This window comes from Anomalospiza imberbis, chromosome 1, assembly GCF_031753505.1.
Source record: "Anomalospiza imberbis isolate Cuckoo-Finch-1a 21T00152 chromosome 1, ASM3175350v1, whole genome shotgun sequence".
Taxonomy (NCBI): Eukaryota; Metazoa; Chordata; class Aves; order Passeriformes; family Viduidae; genus Anomalospiza; species Anomalospiza imberbis.
The window spans coordinates 75245069-75265010 of record NC_089681.1 but is presented as its reverse complement, the minus strand read 5'-3'; the positions used below and the strand labels follow the sequence as shown (position 1 = coordinate 75265010).

General features: G+C 41.0%; 2 protein-coding genes across 2 annotated transcripts in view; both read left to right on the top strand.

The window, feature by feature from the left end:
* RETREG1 (reticulophagy regulator 1) overlaps positions 1-19942 on the top strand; it is a 124255-nt gene that overhangs the window by 5563 nt on the left and 98750 nt on the right. The window lies entirely within an intron of this gene.
* The window catches only part of MYO10 (myosin X), a 163634-nt gene that overhangs the window by 122298 nt on the left and 21394 nt on the right, over positions 1-19942 (top strand). The window contains exons 20-26 of the mRNA XM_068197079.1: positions 11439-11563; positions 11697-11811; positions 14958-15064; positions 16026-16235; positions 16537-16576; positions 17008-17910; positions 19150-19273. Coding sequence (XP_068053180.1) covers positions 11439-11563; positions 11697-11811; positions 14958-15064; positions 16026-16235; positions 16537-16576; positions 17008-17910; positions 19150-19273 — 1624 coding nt within the window. The remainder of the gene's footprint in view (positions 1-11438; positions 11564-11696; positions 11812-14957; positions 15065-16025; positions 16236-16536; positions 16577-17007; positions 17911-19149; positions 19274-19942) is intronic.

The window sequence follows — 19942 nt, the reverse complement described above, 5'->3', positions numbered from 1 at the left end:
TACAGGAGCTTTGCTGGGGAGGTGATAGCAGCACAATTCCTCAGGCTTTGTGGGCAGTATTTGTTTTGTTGCTTGATCCCAAGCATCAGGCAAGTGCACACAGTTCAGGTTTGTGAAGTTGCTGGTTGCCAAAAAGCCCATTGCACCATGTAAATCATTTGGGACACTGGCAAGTTTTTTTGTTTTGGCAGGCACTTTGGATTGTGGCACACACCCATGATTATTATACAATATCTAGTGTAGAGAAGGCAATTTTGTCACCAAACTCATAGTGCTATATTCTGTTTCCACTGTTTACATGATGTAATCAATCCTGGAATTTTTGAAGCTCACTCTCAGTAGATCTAGAAATCTCCTAAGTATGTGGAGGGATCTCCAAACCTTTATTTAGCTAAGCAGAGATAATGTAGATGAGTTGAGAGAAGACATCCACTTTCAGAAAGCCAGATAAATGCCAGATCATCTGTGATACTGGCTTTCTCAAACAAATGGCTGCCCCAGATTCAGCATGATGAAGATGAGTATGTCCATCTGCAGCTTGCCAAACACACCATTTGTGCATACTACATACTTAGCCAAAAAGAAATAGTGACCAGCCTCATCAATTAAAAGTAGTATTTCAAAGGGAGAAATGATGATTTTTATTAGAAGTGGTGCAACACTTAAATTAGCTTCAAGGAAGTTTTTAATGTAGGCACACAATTCATATGTCAAACAAAATTGCTTTTAGGAAAGCTGATTTTATCTCAAGTGTTCCCTTCTGAGTCATACATTAAGGGTTATGTTGGGTTGTATACGTAAGCCAGGCTAGGAATTTCTCAGGGAAGCTGTTCAGCCATCTAAAATTGCATTTCCCTGTGACCCTTGGCATGCACAACGTAGCGCATCTCAAATCAGCATGGTTCTTACAAGACATGTACATCTCATTGGCCTCAATGAGCTCCAAGCACACATGTAAATGCTTTGCATAAGTTATTTCTAGTTTGATGCTGTTTTGGCCAGCATGTAACAAAGCACCTGGAGCCACAATACCTCGTCACACAGCTGTGAAGGGGCGAGACATTTGTGCACCTCCCTTACAGTGCATGCCCAGCCTAAAGTCACAAATCATCTGCGCAGAGAAGACAAGACTTGTTACATCCATTGCTTCCAGTTGTGTGTGTTTCATGCAGCTGGCCAGTTCCTGGGAAAGAATGCTGGTAAAGCAGCAGTGAAAATGCACTTAACCACTCATGGAGTCTCAACACTCTGTTTTCACCATGATCAGAAAATATGGAAGAGGGATAGAAAAAAATCCACTTCTAGGACAAGAAGAGGCATATTCTTATTTGACTATGACACAACAGATTGTCAGGCCGTAAGTAAGGGCAGGAGTTTTCTCCACAAAATCATCTTAAAAATGGATAGAGTCAACCAAATGTGTGGTTCATGTAACTAAATGAAGATGGAACTAAACCTTACTGAAACAAAGGGTTCTTGACCAGCATCCATGACTGTGAATTCTGCAGGCTTGGAGGAGATGAGCAGTGGCATCACAATTAAGTCACGCAGAAGGCAGTTGAATGGTAAATTAGTTAGATCCTGATGTACTGTTACCATTTATTATAATTCATTCTTTCTCTCGCTCTTTAGATACGTATGTGTAGATAAATCAGGTAATATTTACTTTGATGACCATATTGATGTTAAGGAGGTTTATTGCTATTCATTTTGGATAACCCTGCACTATGCTAATAAAGCAAAGTGAATTTACTCTACAGTTAACTCTTACTTCACAGTTTTATAGGAATTGGAACAAAAAAGTAATATTAATGCTTGTCAGTGCATAACCTGTTGCAATGATGTGACAGTGGTGGGTTTTTTTTTCTCTACTGAATGCAATTAGTATCAATGCAAAAGTCACAGGAGGTTCCTGCTGTTCTGGCCCAATGTGATGTTGACTCACTTGTGTGGCAGCATGGAGAGCTGTGATCCACAGCTCTTCCATCTTATGTTTATATAAAATATGAAGAAATCAGTAAAGGGGCTTTTTGTTTGACTTACACCAGAAATTTCAGAATTACCAGAAATACCTATTTTGATTTTGATGCAGTTCTCAGAAATATTAAAGAACTGAAGGAGACTCTCCAGCTCTCAGTGGGAGGATGGGATAGGACTGTTGTGTTATAACAAAGCTGTCCAAGGAGAATTTATTGCCTTTTTCTGTGAAATTAATGTATGCAAGAACAAACAACTCCCTTCTTTTTCTGCCCCTGCCCTGCAAACACACACACACACACACATTTCACTGGTCTTGTCTCTTGTCTAGTCAGTTGCAGATCTGCAAAGCAAGTCCTGAGTATATAATGTAAGAATGTATAGGAATACAGGAACAGCAGCTCAGGGGACCAAAATCTAAGAAAAATGCCAAAATTAGACTGATGCTTTCTGAGATGTACTGAGATATATGATGCCATAGTAATTAACACACCAGTTACATGGGATTGAGCTGAGCCGTTCATGTGGACCGTGACACAGTTCTTGCTGTCAGCTAGGTAGACATCTGTGCTGATCACAGGGATCTCCATCACCTCTGTAAACTTGAATTTCCCCTATCTAGACTTAAAAATGGTCTTAAATGCCGTGTTGCAGGGTTCCTGATACTTAAAGGAGATCTCCAGACCATACACTGCAAGTCTGCTGGATCCCCACTCTAGAACACCGTCCCAGTACCCTGGGCTCCCCCAGGTTGAAGCAAGCCTTTGGAAATTATCCAAATCAGCCAGAGTCATGTGCAGCCCACTGGGGCATTTTTGCCCTAGGGGGGCTTGTGTGCTGGGCACTCTGGCAAGGGCCAGTGCAGGGAGCTGGGAGGCAGGGATGCTCTGGGAGGGTTGGGTAGCGGAGCCCAGAGGCAGCTGTGAATGGAGCCCTGTGCCGGGGTGGGAATAATCTGCCCTTTTAGTGCTGCCCGACCTCGGGTGTCCTAGCAACACAAAGCTGCTCGGCTGAATATTTTGTGGCGTTCCTCATTTGCACATAGCAGATATTGGCTGTGATTTAAGCCTGGCTGATTTCCCATTATGGCTTTCGAACAACAGGCTCGGTACAGGAAGGAGAGGAGAAAGGGCTACTTAGGAGAAGATTTTATAAAACTACATACTTTTTCTCGGCAGAGGAATGGCTCTGAAACATTTCCTTGCTTGAGAAGGCACGGAGCAGCAAGTCTGAGCATTACGTCAGCCTTGTGCTTTGTAGGCACCTTACATGGAGAGAATGAACTGTGTGCAGGGGCAAAATGCATTGCAGAAACTGCTGGTGGCCTCAGTATTGAAAAGGGGGCGTGATCAAGTGCTGACTTTTTAATGCTTCTCGAATTTGATTTTAATTTTTTTAGCTATGAAGTTGCAGGCCTTTGGGGCCTTGCAACAAGCAGGAACACTCCACATTTAAATCAACTAAAGCCAACCGACCCTTTTATTATTCTAAATCTTGTCATTTGCAGAGGTCTGATTCTTGATTGCTGTGTCACACAGCTGAGCAGCACAGGTTTGCTCACAAATCACTGAACTGACTTCCGAAATAGCAGTGAATTTTAAGTATTCTCTTTAAACAATGCCTCAAAATAGAAGAATATCAAGAAGTAAATGCCATTTGGGCATGGGATCCTAAAGAGATAGTGTGTGATGAGATCTAGAGAAGCAGCAAGTGGGTGCCCAAGACTGAAGATAGGAATACAGATTTGGATTCAGAATCCTCTTCTATTCTTCTTGTACTCTAGGAGTTGATGTCCCTTGTCCCTCTGTGGAATGCAATGTTAGCGCCCTCCACCCATGAGTTGGAAGTGAGGTTCTTCCACCTCAGCCTTTTCACTTAACCTGCTGTAGAGAAGAGGAGGCAATAACCCTATATCCTCTCTTCCTTTGAAAGCAGCTGTAGTCTGAAAAGAGGTTGCTCAGTTTTGTGTCACCAGGGAGAGCAAAGAAAATTGTGATAATGTGGATCAAAGTTATTTGCAATACCATTTGAGGATGTACTGCTGAAGTGATCCTGTGTTAGCATATCAGTGAGAACTGACTTCTTGGAGGGTTTCAGGGGTGAGATTACTTGTAGTAACAGTGCACCAGGTATTAGAAATGCACAGGACTAGGTTCTTACACAGATTGCTACAAGATTTTACAGCTGTGTCTGGCTTTGGCTGTGCAACAGGAAATTCATCTTCAACATGTTCTCTCAAGTATTTCCATCTTAGTTTTCTATTCCCTGATGAAACTTTGTATCTTCTGGGAATAAATGCTTGATACCAAGCACCATTATTTGAAGAAATCATGTTAGAGGGACCATGGTAAAACATGTTTTACTGCTTTTAAGCATTTAGTAATGTATTTATATGTCCAGCCTGCCAGTAAATTGTCAAATAACAAAAAACATCTTGTAAGCTATTGAGAAAATGTCTGTCATGGAGGAGTGATAGTAGAGTGTAAAAATTAAAACCAAAAAAACCCCAAAAAAAAACAAACCCCACCCCCCCCCCCAAAAAAAAAAGGGTGAGGTCTCAGTCTGTATAAGTTATTAGATGACATGGAGGGTCAGGGTTTTTCCCTGCAGCTAGTCTGTGTGCAGCCTCAGCAGATGTGGAGTGGTGTGTGCACAAATCTTCTTAACCCATAATGAACAATGAAGATGTTGGTGTTGGTTGTCTTGACATGGGGTTGGTAAGGAAGGATAGCTCTCCCTGCAATTAGTACCTCACAGCATGTTTCTTCTTGTTAGGTCTGGGGCTCAGGCAGCCTGATTGATTTTCTTCAGAAGCCTGCTGATTACTCACAATGTGAGGAGAATGAGGCCAGATTGGGGTTTAGTCTGCAGGGACCAGAGGCTTTAGTAAGGACGACCTCGGATTAAACGGCAGCAGATTACACACAGGTGGAAAGGAGGGTCCATGAAAAGTTCCAGCTGGGGTCTGTGCTGTGAGTCACACCTTCTGTCAGTGTGCTGAGACCCTGACAGCAAGGCTTCAAACCTTAAATCCCTGTTTACCAAATGCTTTTAATTGCCTGTCTCACATGGATGGTCCTGCAGTTCTGGGACAAACAGCACATGGGACTTGCTGTGCATTTCAATAGAGGCCCTGAATAATGTATTCAAACAACAAGGGTTCACTTCAGCTGAAAGTTTAGGCAATTACTTACAGAGCTCTAAATATGCCCTTAGAAAACTTTGGTATCTTCAGCATTTAAGCCTGTGTCTTTAACAATCTGTTCCTATTCCATGAAATTGTAACCAGGGTGTAAGAAATAAGTCATTCTGAGTAGCTAGCATTCCTCTGGGCCCATATGAGAGAGGTAGCAAATCTTAGCTTCCTTTAGAAGAAATTATGGATACCTTTAAAAAGGAAGGCTCACAAAGAGGATGTTGTATATTTACTCAGGAGTAGTTTTAGTCCATACAAACCAAACAGAAAGATTGAAATGCAAGTGTACAGGGACAATGACTAATAAAAAGTATATTAAATAGCCCTGCAATTGTGATTTTATTGTTGTTGATGAAAGCATTGAAATCTCAGCAAGCCAGTCAGAATCATTTGAGCATCTTTTCCCCAACAAAGCAGCTACTTCCAGCTCTTCTCTTGCTGAATATAGTCAAGCAGGACCTGAAAAACAACCACAGCATTTTTGTGGATGGATCTTTTTCAACAGTGTCTTGATGAGTTGAAATCTTAAAACACTAGTGCAAATAGTCAGTGTAGCAATGCACTGCCTCATAGCTCTTAAATGGGTTGTAGTCTTAAAAATGTCCTTGGGATGCCCTTACTTGTAAAGTAAGCTGGGTGACAGGCTGAATATAAATACAAAAGCATTTTCACATTCATTTATTGAGGCTCCTGCTTTGACTGTTTTGGTAGAGTAGAAGACCTCTAAAATTACAGTGTTCCTTCTATGCAGTACTATTTTTAGCACAAGAAACTCTAACCTGTGGCATGAGAGTGGCTAATTTTGCAGTCTGTCTCTTATCTGAAATACTCAGGGCTGCAAGATGAGTGATGCTGGTCAGATGCAGTAGTAAGAGTTGAAATGATCAGCTAATGGTGTAAATGATTGCTGCTGGTAAAGGCAGTGCTTTCAGGTTCAGACCTGTAGAGACTGTAAAAAGAGCCAGAATGTCATTACTGAGCTTGCAGCGAAATCTGGCATGGAGTTTACAGCGGAAGTTCTTGGAGGCACCAGAATTGTTGCAATATACCCAAGTTCTTTTTCTAGCAAGTTACACCACCAGCAGTGTTAGTTATTTTTAAAGGGTGTTCATTGATTTTTGGGGTGTGTGTATGGAAAAAGGCCAGGAGAACTTTGGACACGTTAAACACTTACTGTTATTTCAGGTTTATTCAAATATTCCTTGAATTGTCAGTGCCATACAGTAGAAATCCCAAATAAAAAATAGCTGTGGCATGTTCTTTGTTTTTATTGTCCTGCATATTTATGGTGTTTATCTGGACACAAGTACTCTGGGACAGTAAGGGAATACCTTCCAAAAAACTTGTCTGTGTTTCGACCCAACCTCTTCCAGATGGAGCTGGCTGCATGCTAGAGAAAAATGTAGAGGGTTTCTTCCTTGGAAATAGGCTTTTAGGTAAGTGGGGTCAGATGCTCCAGGTCCTTGGGCAGGACATGCACAGGTTTTAATGCTCCTTACTTTATGTGCTGAAAGCACATAAATTGTGGGCTTGAAAATCTGTTGAATAAACTGTTGTCATCAAAACTGATGGTGCAAATGACTGAAGAAATGATGGCTAAAAAAGCAGAGGGTGAAATGATTTGTTGGAGGTAGGGGGATGACACACACAGCTGTGCAGCTGCAGTCTCCAGGTTTGACAGGCCTTATCCCTGCCTGTCCTGGTGTCCTAGAGCATATTCCTATTGCAGGTGAGGACATTTCCCTTTCACTTCTTTCAGATTACTGCCTTGAATCTTTGACACCAGTAAAGGCTGCTACGCAGTACATTTGGATAAGAATCATTGAGCATAATTTGGTTTAAAAAAGGCAAGCAATGGGCATGCAGAATTCTTCATATCAGTTCAGTTAGATTATAAATATTAGAAATTAAATTTGTCACATTTTTCAAACTTGTCTGTGAGGAAAGCCTGGCATTTGTTTTGACTTATGGAGCTGTTGACTGAAATCAGAAGACCCTAGGGACCATTTCAGAAACATCTAGCTTAGTAAATCTTGCTATTTCTGACCAAATATATACATTTGTATGTGAAAACTAGTTCCAAACCCCCTATAAAGCAGAGAAAGACTGGACTCTTCTTAATTTCTGGTGGTTTTCTCCAGAGTAAAACTGCCAGGATTTCATTTTAGGAGTGAAAGAGCAGATTTAAAGAAAGTAAGACATTGAAAAAAAAAGGTTAATGGTGTTTATATTTAGAAAATTAGTTTTTTTCATCTTATCTGTTTCATCTTTTCTTTCTCTGCATGTATTTTCCATGAAAGACTTTTTAAAGCTGGAAAATCAACAGTTTAAAGACACAGTAGCAAAACTGACATAGTTCTGCTCAAGTTCTTATAGAGAAATCCAGAAACAAAGGAGTGGGATTTTTTCCTTCTCTCCTCTCACCCCTATCCCTCTTGCCAGTCTCTTTGTTAACTCCCTCCTGCCTACCTAAAGTCTGTGAGGGTGTTGTAATTCGTCATTATTGTGTCTGTACTCTGGTGAGGCAGCCAGAAGTTCAGAGAGGAAGAAGGATTTCTACAGTGTGATGTCAGGTAAGCTCTGTGTTTCAGTAGATGATGGATTTCCTGTGCAAATGATGCACAGAACAAAAAGATGTTGTGTTCTCTGTGTTATTCAGACCTTGGAGTCTTCACTAAAGGTACTGTCCAAGGAAAGGGGAAGAAAAAGAAAAGTTTTTTCTTAAAGCTCAGTCAAGCTGTAGTCTGAAGAACGACTTTATTATTAAAACTATGCACAGGTGCTAAATGTCTGTCCTAATGGCTGCTTCTAATTGTGATTTCAGGCAGAAGCTTTGCCCTTTGGGAGACTCACTGCAGATCAGAGCAAGCATTTAGCAATTTAAGGAACCAAAGACCAGTTGAGACTCCAGGTCATGCTAAAGTCCTGGCTTTGGTGCTGTCTGGCGCAAATTCAGTGGAGACTTTTGGATCTAGGAAATAATGAATTAAAAGTTGTGTCTGCAGCACAAAAAAAAGCACCCTTATCATGTGGAACAGACCTTGTTTGTAGTTATTAATTTCACACTGATACTGCTCAGTGCCTTAACATGATTTGACTGATGTGATTCTAGCTGTTGTCCAGTGATTTTTGTGTTCTGGAGTGGTTCAGCACTGCCATTCCATGATAAAAGTGAAATATCTATTGAAAATTTAGTTGGTTGCATTTCAGAGACAATTTTGAAAGCTATCTGTTGACTTTCTTTTCTGTTGCTTTTTCTTTTGTAAATTTGATCTTACTTTGCAGGAGTCTTAGCTTTAGGAATGACTTCAAATTTTTACTATGGAAAATGTACTGTTTAAAATCAGTCATGGTTCTGTTGTCTATCTGAAGTTTTCCTAGAGAATACAATTGCTTCCCAAGTGTTCATTTGTGAACCGAGTCGAGCTTTAACAGCAATAATGGTAGAAATTCAGCAGACCCCAGAGCTGAGTTCTGTCCTGTGTTTCTTTGGTATCAATCAGAAGGTTAGCTTGCTTACCACAGAAGTCTGAAGGAGCACCAGTAAAGAGGGAAAGGTGATCATCAGCTGCACAGGTAACCCTTTACATGGAGATTTGATACTATTGCAAGTTTAACTCATTGCTGCACCAAGCAGTGTTCAAGTGGCAATTGTTGTCACTCTGTCTGAGAAGTGTCTGCAGTTCAGTAGTGGGATATGTGCAGTTCTTGCACTCTAGTTCACTAAAGGCACACACAATTGATTTCTTTATTTGTGAGGAGTCCTGCTAGAAGTTGTGCTTAAGGTTATCCCTGCTGTGGGGGCAGGAAATCTTTTGGTATTTCATATTGAAATGCATAAGAGATAAGTCCAGCACATCTCTTATCACCAGCCCTCTGTTTTCTCAAAGCAGCCATGCTTGTTGCAGCTGTAATTCCAATGATATGCCAGGAGGATTTGACCCTTCAATTTAATGTCTCATGTGTCTGTGAGTAATTAAAAATAGGGAGTAATGTAAAGTGATGGCGTAGGCATTTAAAGTGGTCGATTAAAGTTGCAATGGTCTCCATGTTGTCCTGTGGTGATAGCATGCTAACATCTCTTGCAGTGTTTAATGCTTTTTTTAAAAACTCCAGGTGTTTGAAATTAGGTATCTGTGTGACATTTCCACCTTCTGTGTGACAGAGCAGGGCTTTTTCAAACTTCTGTAGTTGTAGGCAAAATGTTACCAAAACGTAGAAGGGTTAGGTGATACATCTGCCATCTGTCTCTCAAAGCAGGAGCTGCTCCCTTGCCTAGTGAGAGAGATATCTGTCATGTCACCAGCATTTTGCCTGGCTGTGGTGTATCCCCACTCCCATCCATGCATGTTCCTACCCACCTCAGCACACCAAAAATACTGTTCTGTTTGCAAGTCTTGAGAGAAACATCACCTTTTGAGCCAGCAAGTTTGGGTGGGGTAAAAGGACTAAAAGTAGTTTTAGTGTTAAAGGAAAAAAAAAAAAAAAAAGAGCTGTGTCTGCTTGTGACAAGCATCAGCCTTGAGTTACACAAGGTGAAAAGTGAAAACTTTTCCTTACAATTTCTGTGTGTACGTCTGTGTCCGTTCCCTGCCTTTCCCATCAGGCATCAGCCGCCTGCACAGAAAGAGGCAGGCATGAACATGCAAAGGGCAGCTTTGCCAAGCTGGTTCCCTGACACTTGGATGCCGTACAGTGGGCACATACAGGACACCCTGCTGGCAATACCAGCCATGACAGTATCGATACCCTCACTGAAAGCATTCATGCTGCGTGTTCACTGAAATACAGAGATTTGACTCACCATGGCAAAATCCAGATGAAATGTATTATTGAGGAAGATGGGTTTGTTCCCATCTTTCAGAGAGAATTTTTCTCCCTCTGGTGTCACCACCAGCACACAGCATTTTGTTTCATGAGTAAAGGCACTGATGGAAAAGGTTATACTGGATAGTTAAAATGAACTTTTGAGTCTTCTTTCCTGAAGGTACATTTCATAAAAAGTTAAAATTTGGGAGTGTAATTTATTTGTTATGTTGAATTTATTTGTCAAGTTAAAATTTGGGGGAGTAATTTGTTAGCTAAGTTGAACAAGAGGCATGATTAGAGCCAGTTAATAAATACCAAGATAGTCCTCTGACTGTTTCCCAGGGCTTAATCTTGCTGTCACTTTTGTCAGCTGAAGAACTTCAGATCTTTATGTGAACCACTGACTGTATCTATGAGATCTCACCTCCTGAACTTGCAAAATACTGAACACTGTGCTCCAGCTCTGCAAATGGCTGTGGAGGAGGGTCAGCTGATGGGTTAAAGTGAATGATGGTAATTCATGCTGATGAATTAAATGGTGTGTTTACATGTGGTGGCATTTCCGCATGGGGGTTGCCCATGTTTTGCCAGCAATTAGTGCTGTCTTGAGCAGCTTTGCATGGCTCTGTCTGGGTTACCTCAAACCATGGTGAAAACACAGGTGACTCAGGGAGTTCTCAGATGGGATGAGAGCATTCCTGAGGCTCCCAATGGCAGAACCATACTGACCAGTATTCACAGGATTGCGTAACTGAATGGATGTGGGGTTATCTGTTTTCTGAGTGGAAAACTGCTGAAAGAACTGCAGGAAAACCAGGGAAAAATTACTTCAGATGAGCAGGGTGGGGTCTGTTTGCACAAGAGAATATTTCTACTGTTCAGAATAGCAATAAATAGAAACTCTTTTAAATACAGCTTATTTAAGATTTGAGATATCACTGGCAAACTTTCCTCCCTATCCATAGCAGACAATTGTCAGTACACCAAAAATTGAATATTTTCTATACTTCTGGTTTTGTTTTTTATTAAATCCATATGTCTAATATTTGTTTATCTTCAACATTTGGAATCCTCTACAGGGACTTTAAATTAAATTGCTGAAGAAGCAAAATAATCAAGCTTATAGCTGTTGACCTGTTAACTGCCTGTGCTTCTTTCTGTTGTTTCTGCCTGCACAGCAATAGCCTACAAATACCCATGAAATTGAAAGAGACAGTTGATGAGATTAAATGGCTGTAAATGTCCTTTCTATGGAAATTATATTCTGTAATTACCCCATGATTTCCATTATTTAGATATTTTTATATGCTCAGGATTGCTAATATCCTTTAAGACATTGTGTAGCCAGTTATTAGGCTTTGTGCATTTCAGATTCGTACAATTTGCCCTTCTTTATTTCCCCTGCCATCTCTAACCATTGCTATTAAAATTGTTGTTTTGAACCTGCTCGTTTCAGATGCCAGACCAGTTTGATCAGACAGTGGTGCTTAACCAGCTGCGCTATTCTGGGATGTTGGAGACGGTCAGGATTCGGAGGGCTGGGTTCCCAGTCCGGAGGCCCTTTCAAGACTTTTATAAAAGGTAAACACACTGACTTGTGGACTTCAAGTGTAAGTCAATATTCCCATGTTGAGGAATAAAAGTAAAAAGAATCATATGGCAAAAATAGAACTTAATCACTTAAATGAAGCAATAAAAACTTTTTGGTTGCCAGGTATAAAGTCCTCATGAGAAACTTAACTCTCCCTGAAGATTTAAATGAGAAATGTGCCGTCTTACTTCGTCTGTATGACAACACAAGCACTGAATGGCAGCTTGGAAAAAATAAGGTAAAATAAGCTGACTGTGCATATTGTGGTGCTGGTGCATACACAAAGCTGAGGGGACAGGATTTAGACTGCACAGCTGCAGAGATGTAGTTCTAGCGGTAATTGCTTCTGGCCTTTAAAGAAGCTGTGCATGCCTGTTGGTGCTCTTGAAACTCTTAAAGCAACAATTAATGGTTGTGCTGAGGAATTTGCTGTCTAAGGCACTTAGAAACTGACTGGTGATTTCAGTCACAGAGAAAGATTCTACCTGAATTTTCAGTCACTGCTCACAAGTGGTAGCACTCGTGAGGATCGGAACTTAAAATGCGGTATTTGGATTTTTTTATTTTTAGAAGTATGGAACATGTGGGGAAACACTTTTGTTCTGCAGGGAGCTCCACTCATACTGCTGACCTAACCAATGCATCTTCAGTGGCAGAAATCAGGGGGAAAAACTTTAGCCAGTCTTCACGTGGCAGAATTGAGCTCCAAGTGTGTTTGCCATCCTAGACTGAGAGTCTTTTCCAGAGGTACATTAGACCTTGATATGTGTCCTCCCAGACAGTCTGACCTTCACCCATATTTTTTTTCTTTAAAAAAAAGCAAATCAAATTGTTTTAGAATAAATTAAAGAATCAAATTTTAATTTGAGAAATAAAGCAATCTGGGTGTTTTTACATGCTCATCTTGCAAGTTGGATTGTAGACAACAGCTTGTGATTTGTGCTCTTGGATTTCAGCAAATGATATGAAAGCATTTCATATCATTTGATTCTGCAATTGCAGACTCAGGAGAAGATTCCTCATTTCAGGATTTGAGATCTAAATATTAAAAACTTTTTTAAAACACTTTTTAGTGCCATAAGGTAGCAAATATATTTTGTAAAATCTGATTGATTTCTGTAGGAAATGCTCTTCCCTTCCCCCTCTTCTCCGCACAGCTGGATGGTTTGGAAGGGTTTCCTCTCTTCCTCTGTATGCTTAAGGACTCAGACTTGCATTGGGAAAGTTGTTTTAAACATCTTACAGTTGCTGTAAGAAAGAAGAAAGAATCTGAAATATTCTGATGGCAACTAATGTCATCTTCCATTCCATTTTTGTAGCCAATGGCTCTCAAATAACACAGTGGGAGCATTGGGCTGCAGAGCTGGGCTGTGCATCCCATTCCATTTCAGATGTAGCATATTAACAGTATTTATACATGGACCCTGGAGAGTGTTTTGGCATCTTAGGGACACATGTTTATCAGAAATTGGTTTTTACCAACTGCTCATCAAGACCTCAGCAGGATCCAGAGCTCTGTGGTAACTTCCCTTACCGTGGCCTGGGCTCATCCTCCCTCAGGAGCTGCCTGCACATTTGTGACACTGCATAAATAGGAGAAGAGCACAAGAGGACACTGCTTTCAGACTGAGCATGGGATGAGGCACTGTCCTGCCCCTATATTATTTTAGAGGGATAATAATGACATTGCAATGATTTGGCTCCAGTGTGATTTTTTTCCTTCTCTTTTATATCTCAAGCTGCAATGCACCTGGTCAGGAAAAGGCATTAGCCTGAGCTTAACATCTGCTTACCATCCATTTTTGTTCCAGAAATAGCTGAATGCTTTTCTGAAGAGTTTTGTTGTGTTTTTGAAAGCCTGTGTGTACAGCAAAGAAAGATTGCCCACTGAGTTGAAAGAAAAGGCTTTTTCCATGAGGGAAAACTTCATATAGAAAGAGCTGACCAATGCAGCTCTGACATTGGAACCTCAAGATTTTCTGTGGAACTTTTTCTGTTCCTGTTTCTTGGGTAACTTGTGCTATAAAGTCCCTTTCTAGCTTTGTTCAAAACTCACAACTCTGCCTCTCCTCAAGAGTTCTGCTTTGGCTTTGATGATGGGCTTTTTTTCATGTAAACACAGAGGAAAAACCAGCTTCTTTTGCATGTGAACACCCCCAAAAGTCCATTGGGTTTGTTTTTGGTTTTGGTTTTTTTTTTTTGTTTTTTTTTTTTGTTTGTTTTTTGTTTTGTTTTGGTTTGTTTGTTTTTTTTTTGGCGGGGGGGCAGTGGGAGTGTGTTGGATTTTTGGGGGTTTTTTTCACATCAAGAGAAAACACCCACCACTTCAAAGACGCATTCCTGCTTTGAGATGTCTTTGCAGCCCTCCTCCCTTAGCAGAGCCCACCCTGTCCATGAGCTTTCCTCATCCCCACACTGTGGTGTGCAGCCTGGCTCTCATCCCACATTATCAAAGTGTCACGGAACTGGCTATTTCCAGCTGCCCATGTGTGAGGCAGCAGCATGCCAGGCTGTTGTCACCCATAGCTGACACCAGCATACTTGGCCTTTGAAAAAGAAAAGTTGAGAAGAGCTGGAAAAAGCGCTGACAGCAGATAGCTCACCACTGTGTGAGTGTGTGGTAAAGAGCAGATGTCAAGGCAGGTGGAAGAGGGAAGCCGCCTCCTCCATGCCCCTGCTTGACTGGAGAAGCAGTTTTACTCATTTAAGGAGAATGTTTATGTCAGTGCTAAAGCTCATCTGTTAGGCACTAGGCAGTGCAGGTGAATGGTCCAGGTTAGTGCTTGGAAGAGAGCCTAGGAAGCATTCTGTCTGTGGGAGGGTGGCCGGCTCTGGTGGGGTGTCTGGCTCTGGCAGCTCTCTCCATGTAACGTCAGGAAAACATAGTTGAGTCCACGTGAACACAAAGGCACTCTCATTTCTGCCTATTTCTGCAGTCCTGTAGCAATGTCTTTGGAAGCAGCAAGCCTTGTAAGGGGTTGTGGAGCTTGGTGTGCCTGTGAAAAAAGTAAATTATCAGGGTGGTATTTCTGCCCCTCTGATTAGAAAGTCCATGCTAAGCCCTGCAGCTTCTTTGGCCTGTGTTACTCTGGTGGGAAAGGCTGTTTAATGAATCCAGTAATTACATTACATTTGGAAAAACCCTGCTCCTAATTAAAAGTTACAATAGAGTAATCTGACCCTTCCCATTGAAATCCAAAGTTACAGGATCATCTGCAGGTGTTTTCTTTTAAGAGGATTACATTTTGTTTTACTTTTTTCTGCTGAGGAAATAGTACATTTTTCTCTGAATTCAAAGCTGAGACTTGCTGCTTAGACTGATCTGGCTCTCCCTTAAACATGATGCTCACCAAAATTTGTTAAGTCAGAAGTTTTCTTATGTAGGTGTTTCTCCGGGAGTCCTTAGAACACAAGTTGGAGAAGCAGCGAGAAGTGGAAGTCACCAAGGCAGCAATGATCATCCGAGCACACATCTTAGGTTATGCAGCCCGGTAAGTGACTACATGAGAATATTAATAGTAAGGATTTGAAATAAATAGATAAGTTGTCAAGAAGTTAAATCCTTCTGAAACAATTCTCAACTTTTTGTAGGGGCCAGGCATTCAAATCCTGTAAGTGGCTTTTGAAAATAGCAGCTGAAAATACTCATGAATAATGCAAAGTTTGAATTGTTTTAATATAATGAATAGGACAATACAGAAATTTGGAAGTCAGCCAGTATCCATCTGATTGCATCATGGCATTAGAGCCATGGTAGGAGCTGTAGTTGGATGGCACTTAGTGGGGCTGCCCCAAGTTACCAGCTGAGATCCTGATTTATCTTTGCTTCTTCATGGTAAGAAAACAGAAGAAAATAAAACTAATCCATTTGGTTCTTGGAGATGAAGAATATATGTTACTGATTAATGTTTGACTTGATTACCTGGCTTCATGCATTATGTGTTAGGTGGAGTTGTTCATCCCATCTATTTATTTCTCTGCTTTTTCTATAAGTCAGTTGAGGATAGTTTAAGGAAGCTTGTTTGCATAATGAGGTAATTTCTTTTCATGTGCTTATTAGTCCTGTTCTTGTATTCTGACCAGTATGTTACTTAAAAACAATATCCCTTTTTTAATGCCAGCTATCCTGCTACGCCTGGTCTTTCTTTTCAGAGATGTGGGATGGCTGTATATATTCTTTCTCTGCATGTGTGCACACACACAGAACTGTCTTTTTAGCAGCTCCTGGGCAGGGGCATAAGAACATGTAAGACATGTGAATTTCCTTAATGAAGAAACACTAGGTGCTGTCAAGAGATGAGAGAATCTTGCTTCTCAAAGGGAGAAGAATGTGAACAGTGTGGTAGCTATCACAGAACTAGAGCTACCATGGGCTCACTATTGCAGGTCACCGTGGCAAGATCCCTCACAACTGTTTCATTACAAATTTGCTTCTTTTTTTTCTCCCCCCAGAAAGCGGTATAGAAAGGTTCTCTACTATGTGGTTGTGATACAGAAGAACTACAGGGCATTCAGTGGTAGGAAGAAGTTCCTGTGCCTGAAGAAAGCAGCCACTGTCCTTCAGAAGCAGCGGCGAGGCCAGCTTGCTCGGCGTCTTTACAGGGAGCGACTGGAGGAGAAGCGGAGACAAGAGGAGGAAAGAAGAAAAGAGGAGGAAGAAAGGTGGAGTCTCTGGCTTACATCACTCTCCTGCCTGTGCCATATTAGGTGTTGGTCTGAAAGCCTTTATTTCAGGCTATTCTTGAACAAGTGATTTTGGAAACCTTTGCTGCTTTTGCTAAAAGACCTATATAGCTATCATGGTGGTTTCATAGTCACAAACATATTCGTTGTGATCTTATTTTTGGCTGTCTTTTCCAGGTGGCAGATGATCTCTGTAAGCTGAGCTATTGCCATAGCAAAGGAATGCAATGAGCTTATGTTCAGCTTGATTGACTGACTTTTTTTCTTCACTCACTTTTAGGGAAAGACAAAGGCAAGAAGCAGAGCGTCTTGCCCAGCAGGTAAATTACATTCTTAATGCTTTCAGCCACCCTGTTTATTTGAGTATCTCAACCCAGCAATTAAAAAAATAAAAGGTACCTGTAGCATTAAAACTAAACTAATTACAGGAGCTGGCAGATAATGCCAAAGGAAACTCAATATAGTTTGCATGGAAATTTCTTTCACCTGATGCTTCATTTAATTTCTGGCAAAGACTGAATTTTCTGCACATACTTGGACTTCTTCTGCTCAGCTATTTCTGAGCAAATGAAATCATGCTTTATTTTGTTTCTTTTTCTTTCCTTTTCATTTCTTGCTGATATGAAGATGGGGCTCCTTTTAAATGAATGAGCATGGTGGAGTAGAGAGCTTTAGAAATAAATTTTTAAAAAGAAGCTTGCATTTAGGGGTCTAACTTGATTTTATTTTGTTTCATTTTATTTTTATGCAGGCTGAAGAAGAGAGAAAGAAGCAGGAGCTGGCTGCCATTCAGAAAGCTCAGAAGGAGGCAGAACTGAAGCAGGAGGTGGAGAAGCAGAAAGAAAGCAGGCAGGTGGAAGAAATCCTGCGTCTGGAAAAAGAAATCGAAGATCTGCAGCGCGTGAAGAAGCAGCAGGAGCTGTCCTTGACTGAGGCTTCATTACAGAGGCTGCAGCAGCGTCGAGATGAGGAGCTCCGGCGGCTTGAGGATGAAGCATGTCGAGCAGCCCAGGAGTTCCTGGAATCTCTGAACTTTGATGAGATTGACGAATGTGTCCGAAACATTGAGAGGTCTCTCTCTGTGGGCAGTGGGTATCCTGCTGAGCTGGCTGAACAGACTGGAAATGCCTGCAGTGAAAAGCCCAATTTTAACTTCAGCCAGCCATATCCTGAGGAGGAGGTAGATGAGGGCTTTGAAGCCGATGATGATGCATTTAAGGATTCACCCAACCCGAGTGAGCATGGCCATTCTGATCAAAGGACCAGTGGCATCAGAACAAGTGATGATTCCTCAGAAGAGGATCCTTACATGAATGATACCGTGGTGCCAACAATTCCTGCTGCCAGCGACGCCATGGTCATACCTCCTGCCCCTGACACAGTGAGTCTCCACAACTCTTCAAGCGGCGAATCCACGTACTGCATGCCAGAAAACGTATCCTGCAGACCCCCACATTCTGTGGAACTTATTTCTCCTGATGGAGACTATGATTATGACCAGGACGATTACGAAGATGGTGCTATCACTTCTGGCAGCAGTGTGACCTTCTCTAACTCGCACAGTAGCCAGTGGTCACCGGACTACCGGTGTTCCGTGGGGACGTACAATAGCTCTGGAGCATACCGGTTCAGCTCTGAGGGAGCTCAGTCTTCTGTAAGTAGCAATGTTTATATTATCTAATAATTGATTGGTGCTTTCTGATTTTTTTTCACACTGTGCAGCTGTAGATTCACTGTAGCTGTTCTTAGAAAACATTGTGTAGCTTGATTTGCTCAGAGCACCTATGGAAATAGTGGTCTGTTGCCATCTAGATGCCACTGGGGTGAGTGCATTAGAGTCAGAGGCTGCTCAGATGCTGTTTGCAGTCCTGGGCTTTTGCACAGATATGGTTTTAACTGCTTTAATGCAGCACTGTGTGTTACTTGGTGAGGAGCTCAGTGCCCAGCGAAGTTCTTCTCCATGCATGTGTTTGGAGTACCAGGTAGCCAGGTAGCATGTTGGGGAATTAATTTCAGGAAAACTAAACTTTAGTTATGTGTGCAAGTTGCAAGAGTACTGAAGAATAAGATGCTTGCAGAAGTCCCTGATGTGCCAGGTATATTTTGAGATTATTTGGAGAGTAAAGTTCATGCAATGGAAAATGTTTAAATTACTGAGGCAGACACACATTCTGCAGAGAAATTTTTCAGTGCTGTTTACTGAGTATACTGTGCGGTTTCCTTCTACAAATAATTTTGAAAGAATATGATTTCCTCTACCACTCACCCAGTGTTTCTGTGAGACTGTCTGATTGGGAAAGTGAAAGAGTATTTCAGGAACACAGACTTGTTTAGAAGGAAAACTTCAATGATATAATATCTACTACATTTGAGGCAGTGATAAGCATTTCAAGAGCCATTGTGGGTGTTGGGATAAGTTGACAATTCTTGCCCGAGAAAAAACGCTTTCAGTGTCTCTGTTGAGGATGCCTTCCTGCTGCATGACTCTGGATGTCTGTCAGATACAGAACAGAAATTCTGACTTTCTGGGGTGAGGGAAAGCTAGTACCACAGCTTGTGCAAGATTTCCTTTTCAATACATTTTTAAGCTGCTACCCATAGCACTTCAGTGATAAAGGCAAGTAACACAGGATAGCTTACCCTGACCATACTCTTGCAAAGGGATAACTTTCCTGAGTATCTACAAAGCTGTTACACAGATTTGTTGTGTAATCAAACAGTTCAAGCTGAAACTTACTACAGTGTGCTCCTTCCTTCCTTCCTTTATTAGCTGGGTGAAAACCAATAAGGAGCCTTCCAATACATAATAAAATGTTTTAGCTAGAGTTTTCTAACCAACTTGATCTAAACTCTTTCCTGAGAAATTATGACCTTTCTTTCCTTTCCTGTGTAGTTTGAAGACAGTGAAGAAGATTTTGACTCCAGGTTTGATACAGATGATGAACTTTCCTATCGGAGGGATTCAGTCTATAGCTGTGTCAGCCTGCCCTACTTTCACAGTTTTCTGTACATGAAAGGTACTGAATGAATCAGAATTTGCTAAATAGACAAATAACCGGAAATATTTATTGTGTATTACACTCCCAATTCCTGTAGAGTTAAGCTATTTTCTCATTTTTCAAAGGGTGGTGGAAAAGTGACTTTATTTATTTATTTATTTATTTATTTGAGCTGTTCTCAAGTTATTTGCAGTGGCTTATATCTAGCAATGTTTTTCCCCTCTGCAAAAAGAGATCAATATTTTGGGATGCCTCTTTTTCATCTTACATCTTTGCTGACTCATAAACAATGAAATATTCAGTATACATAGAGAAAAATAACTCGCAAATCCAATTGTACCAAATTTTGAGGAAAGCTGATTCCTGCTGTCAAAACCTTGTGACATAGACAGCATTCTACATTGCAGACCAATTTTACTGACCTTAGTCAAATTTCACTTTGGATCTGGAAGACATGATGAAGGCTACAAGTAGCAAAGAGGTGTGAGAGACTGTGAAAGAATATACACAGGAGTTCTTTACTTAAAATTCTTGGGTTTATCTTCTTATGATTGATAGAAAATTGTAATCTAGCTGAATACTTGTATGATTTCATCACTATAGTATACCTTATTTAGGTATGGGAACAGTGATGAGTGTACACACCACAATGTTCATGTGAAAAACAATGCAGTTGGAAGTAGCATG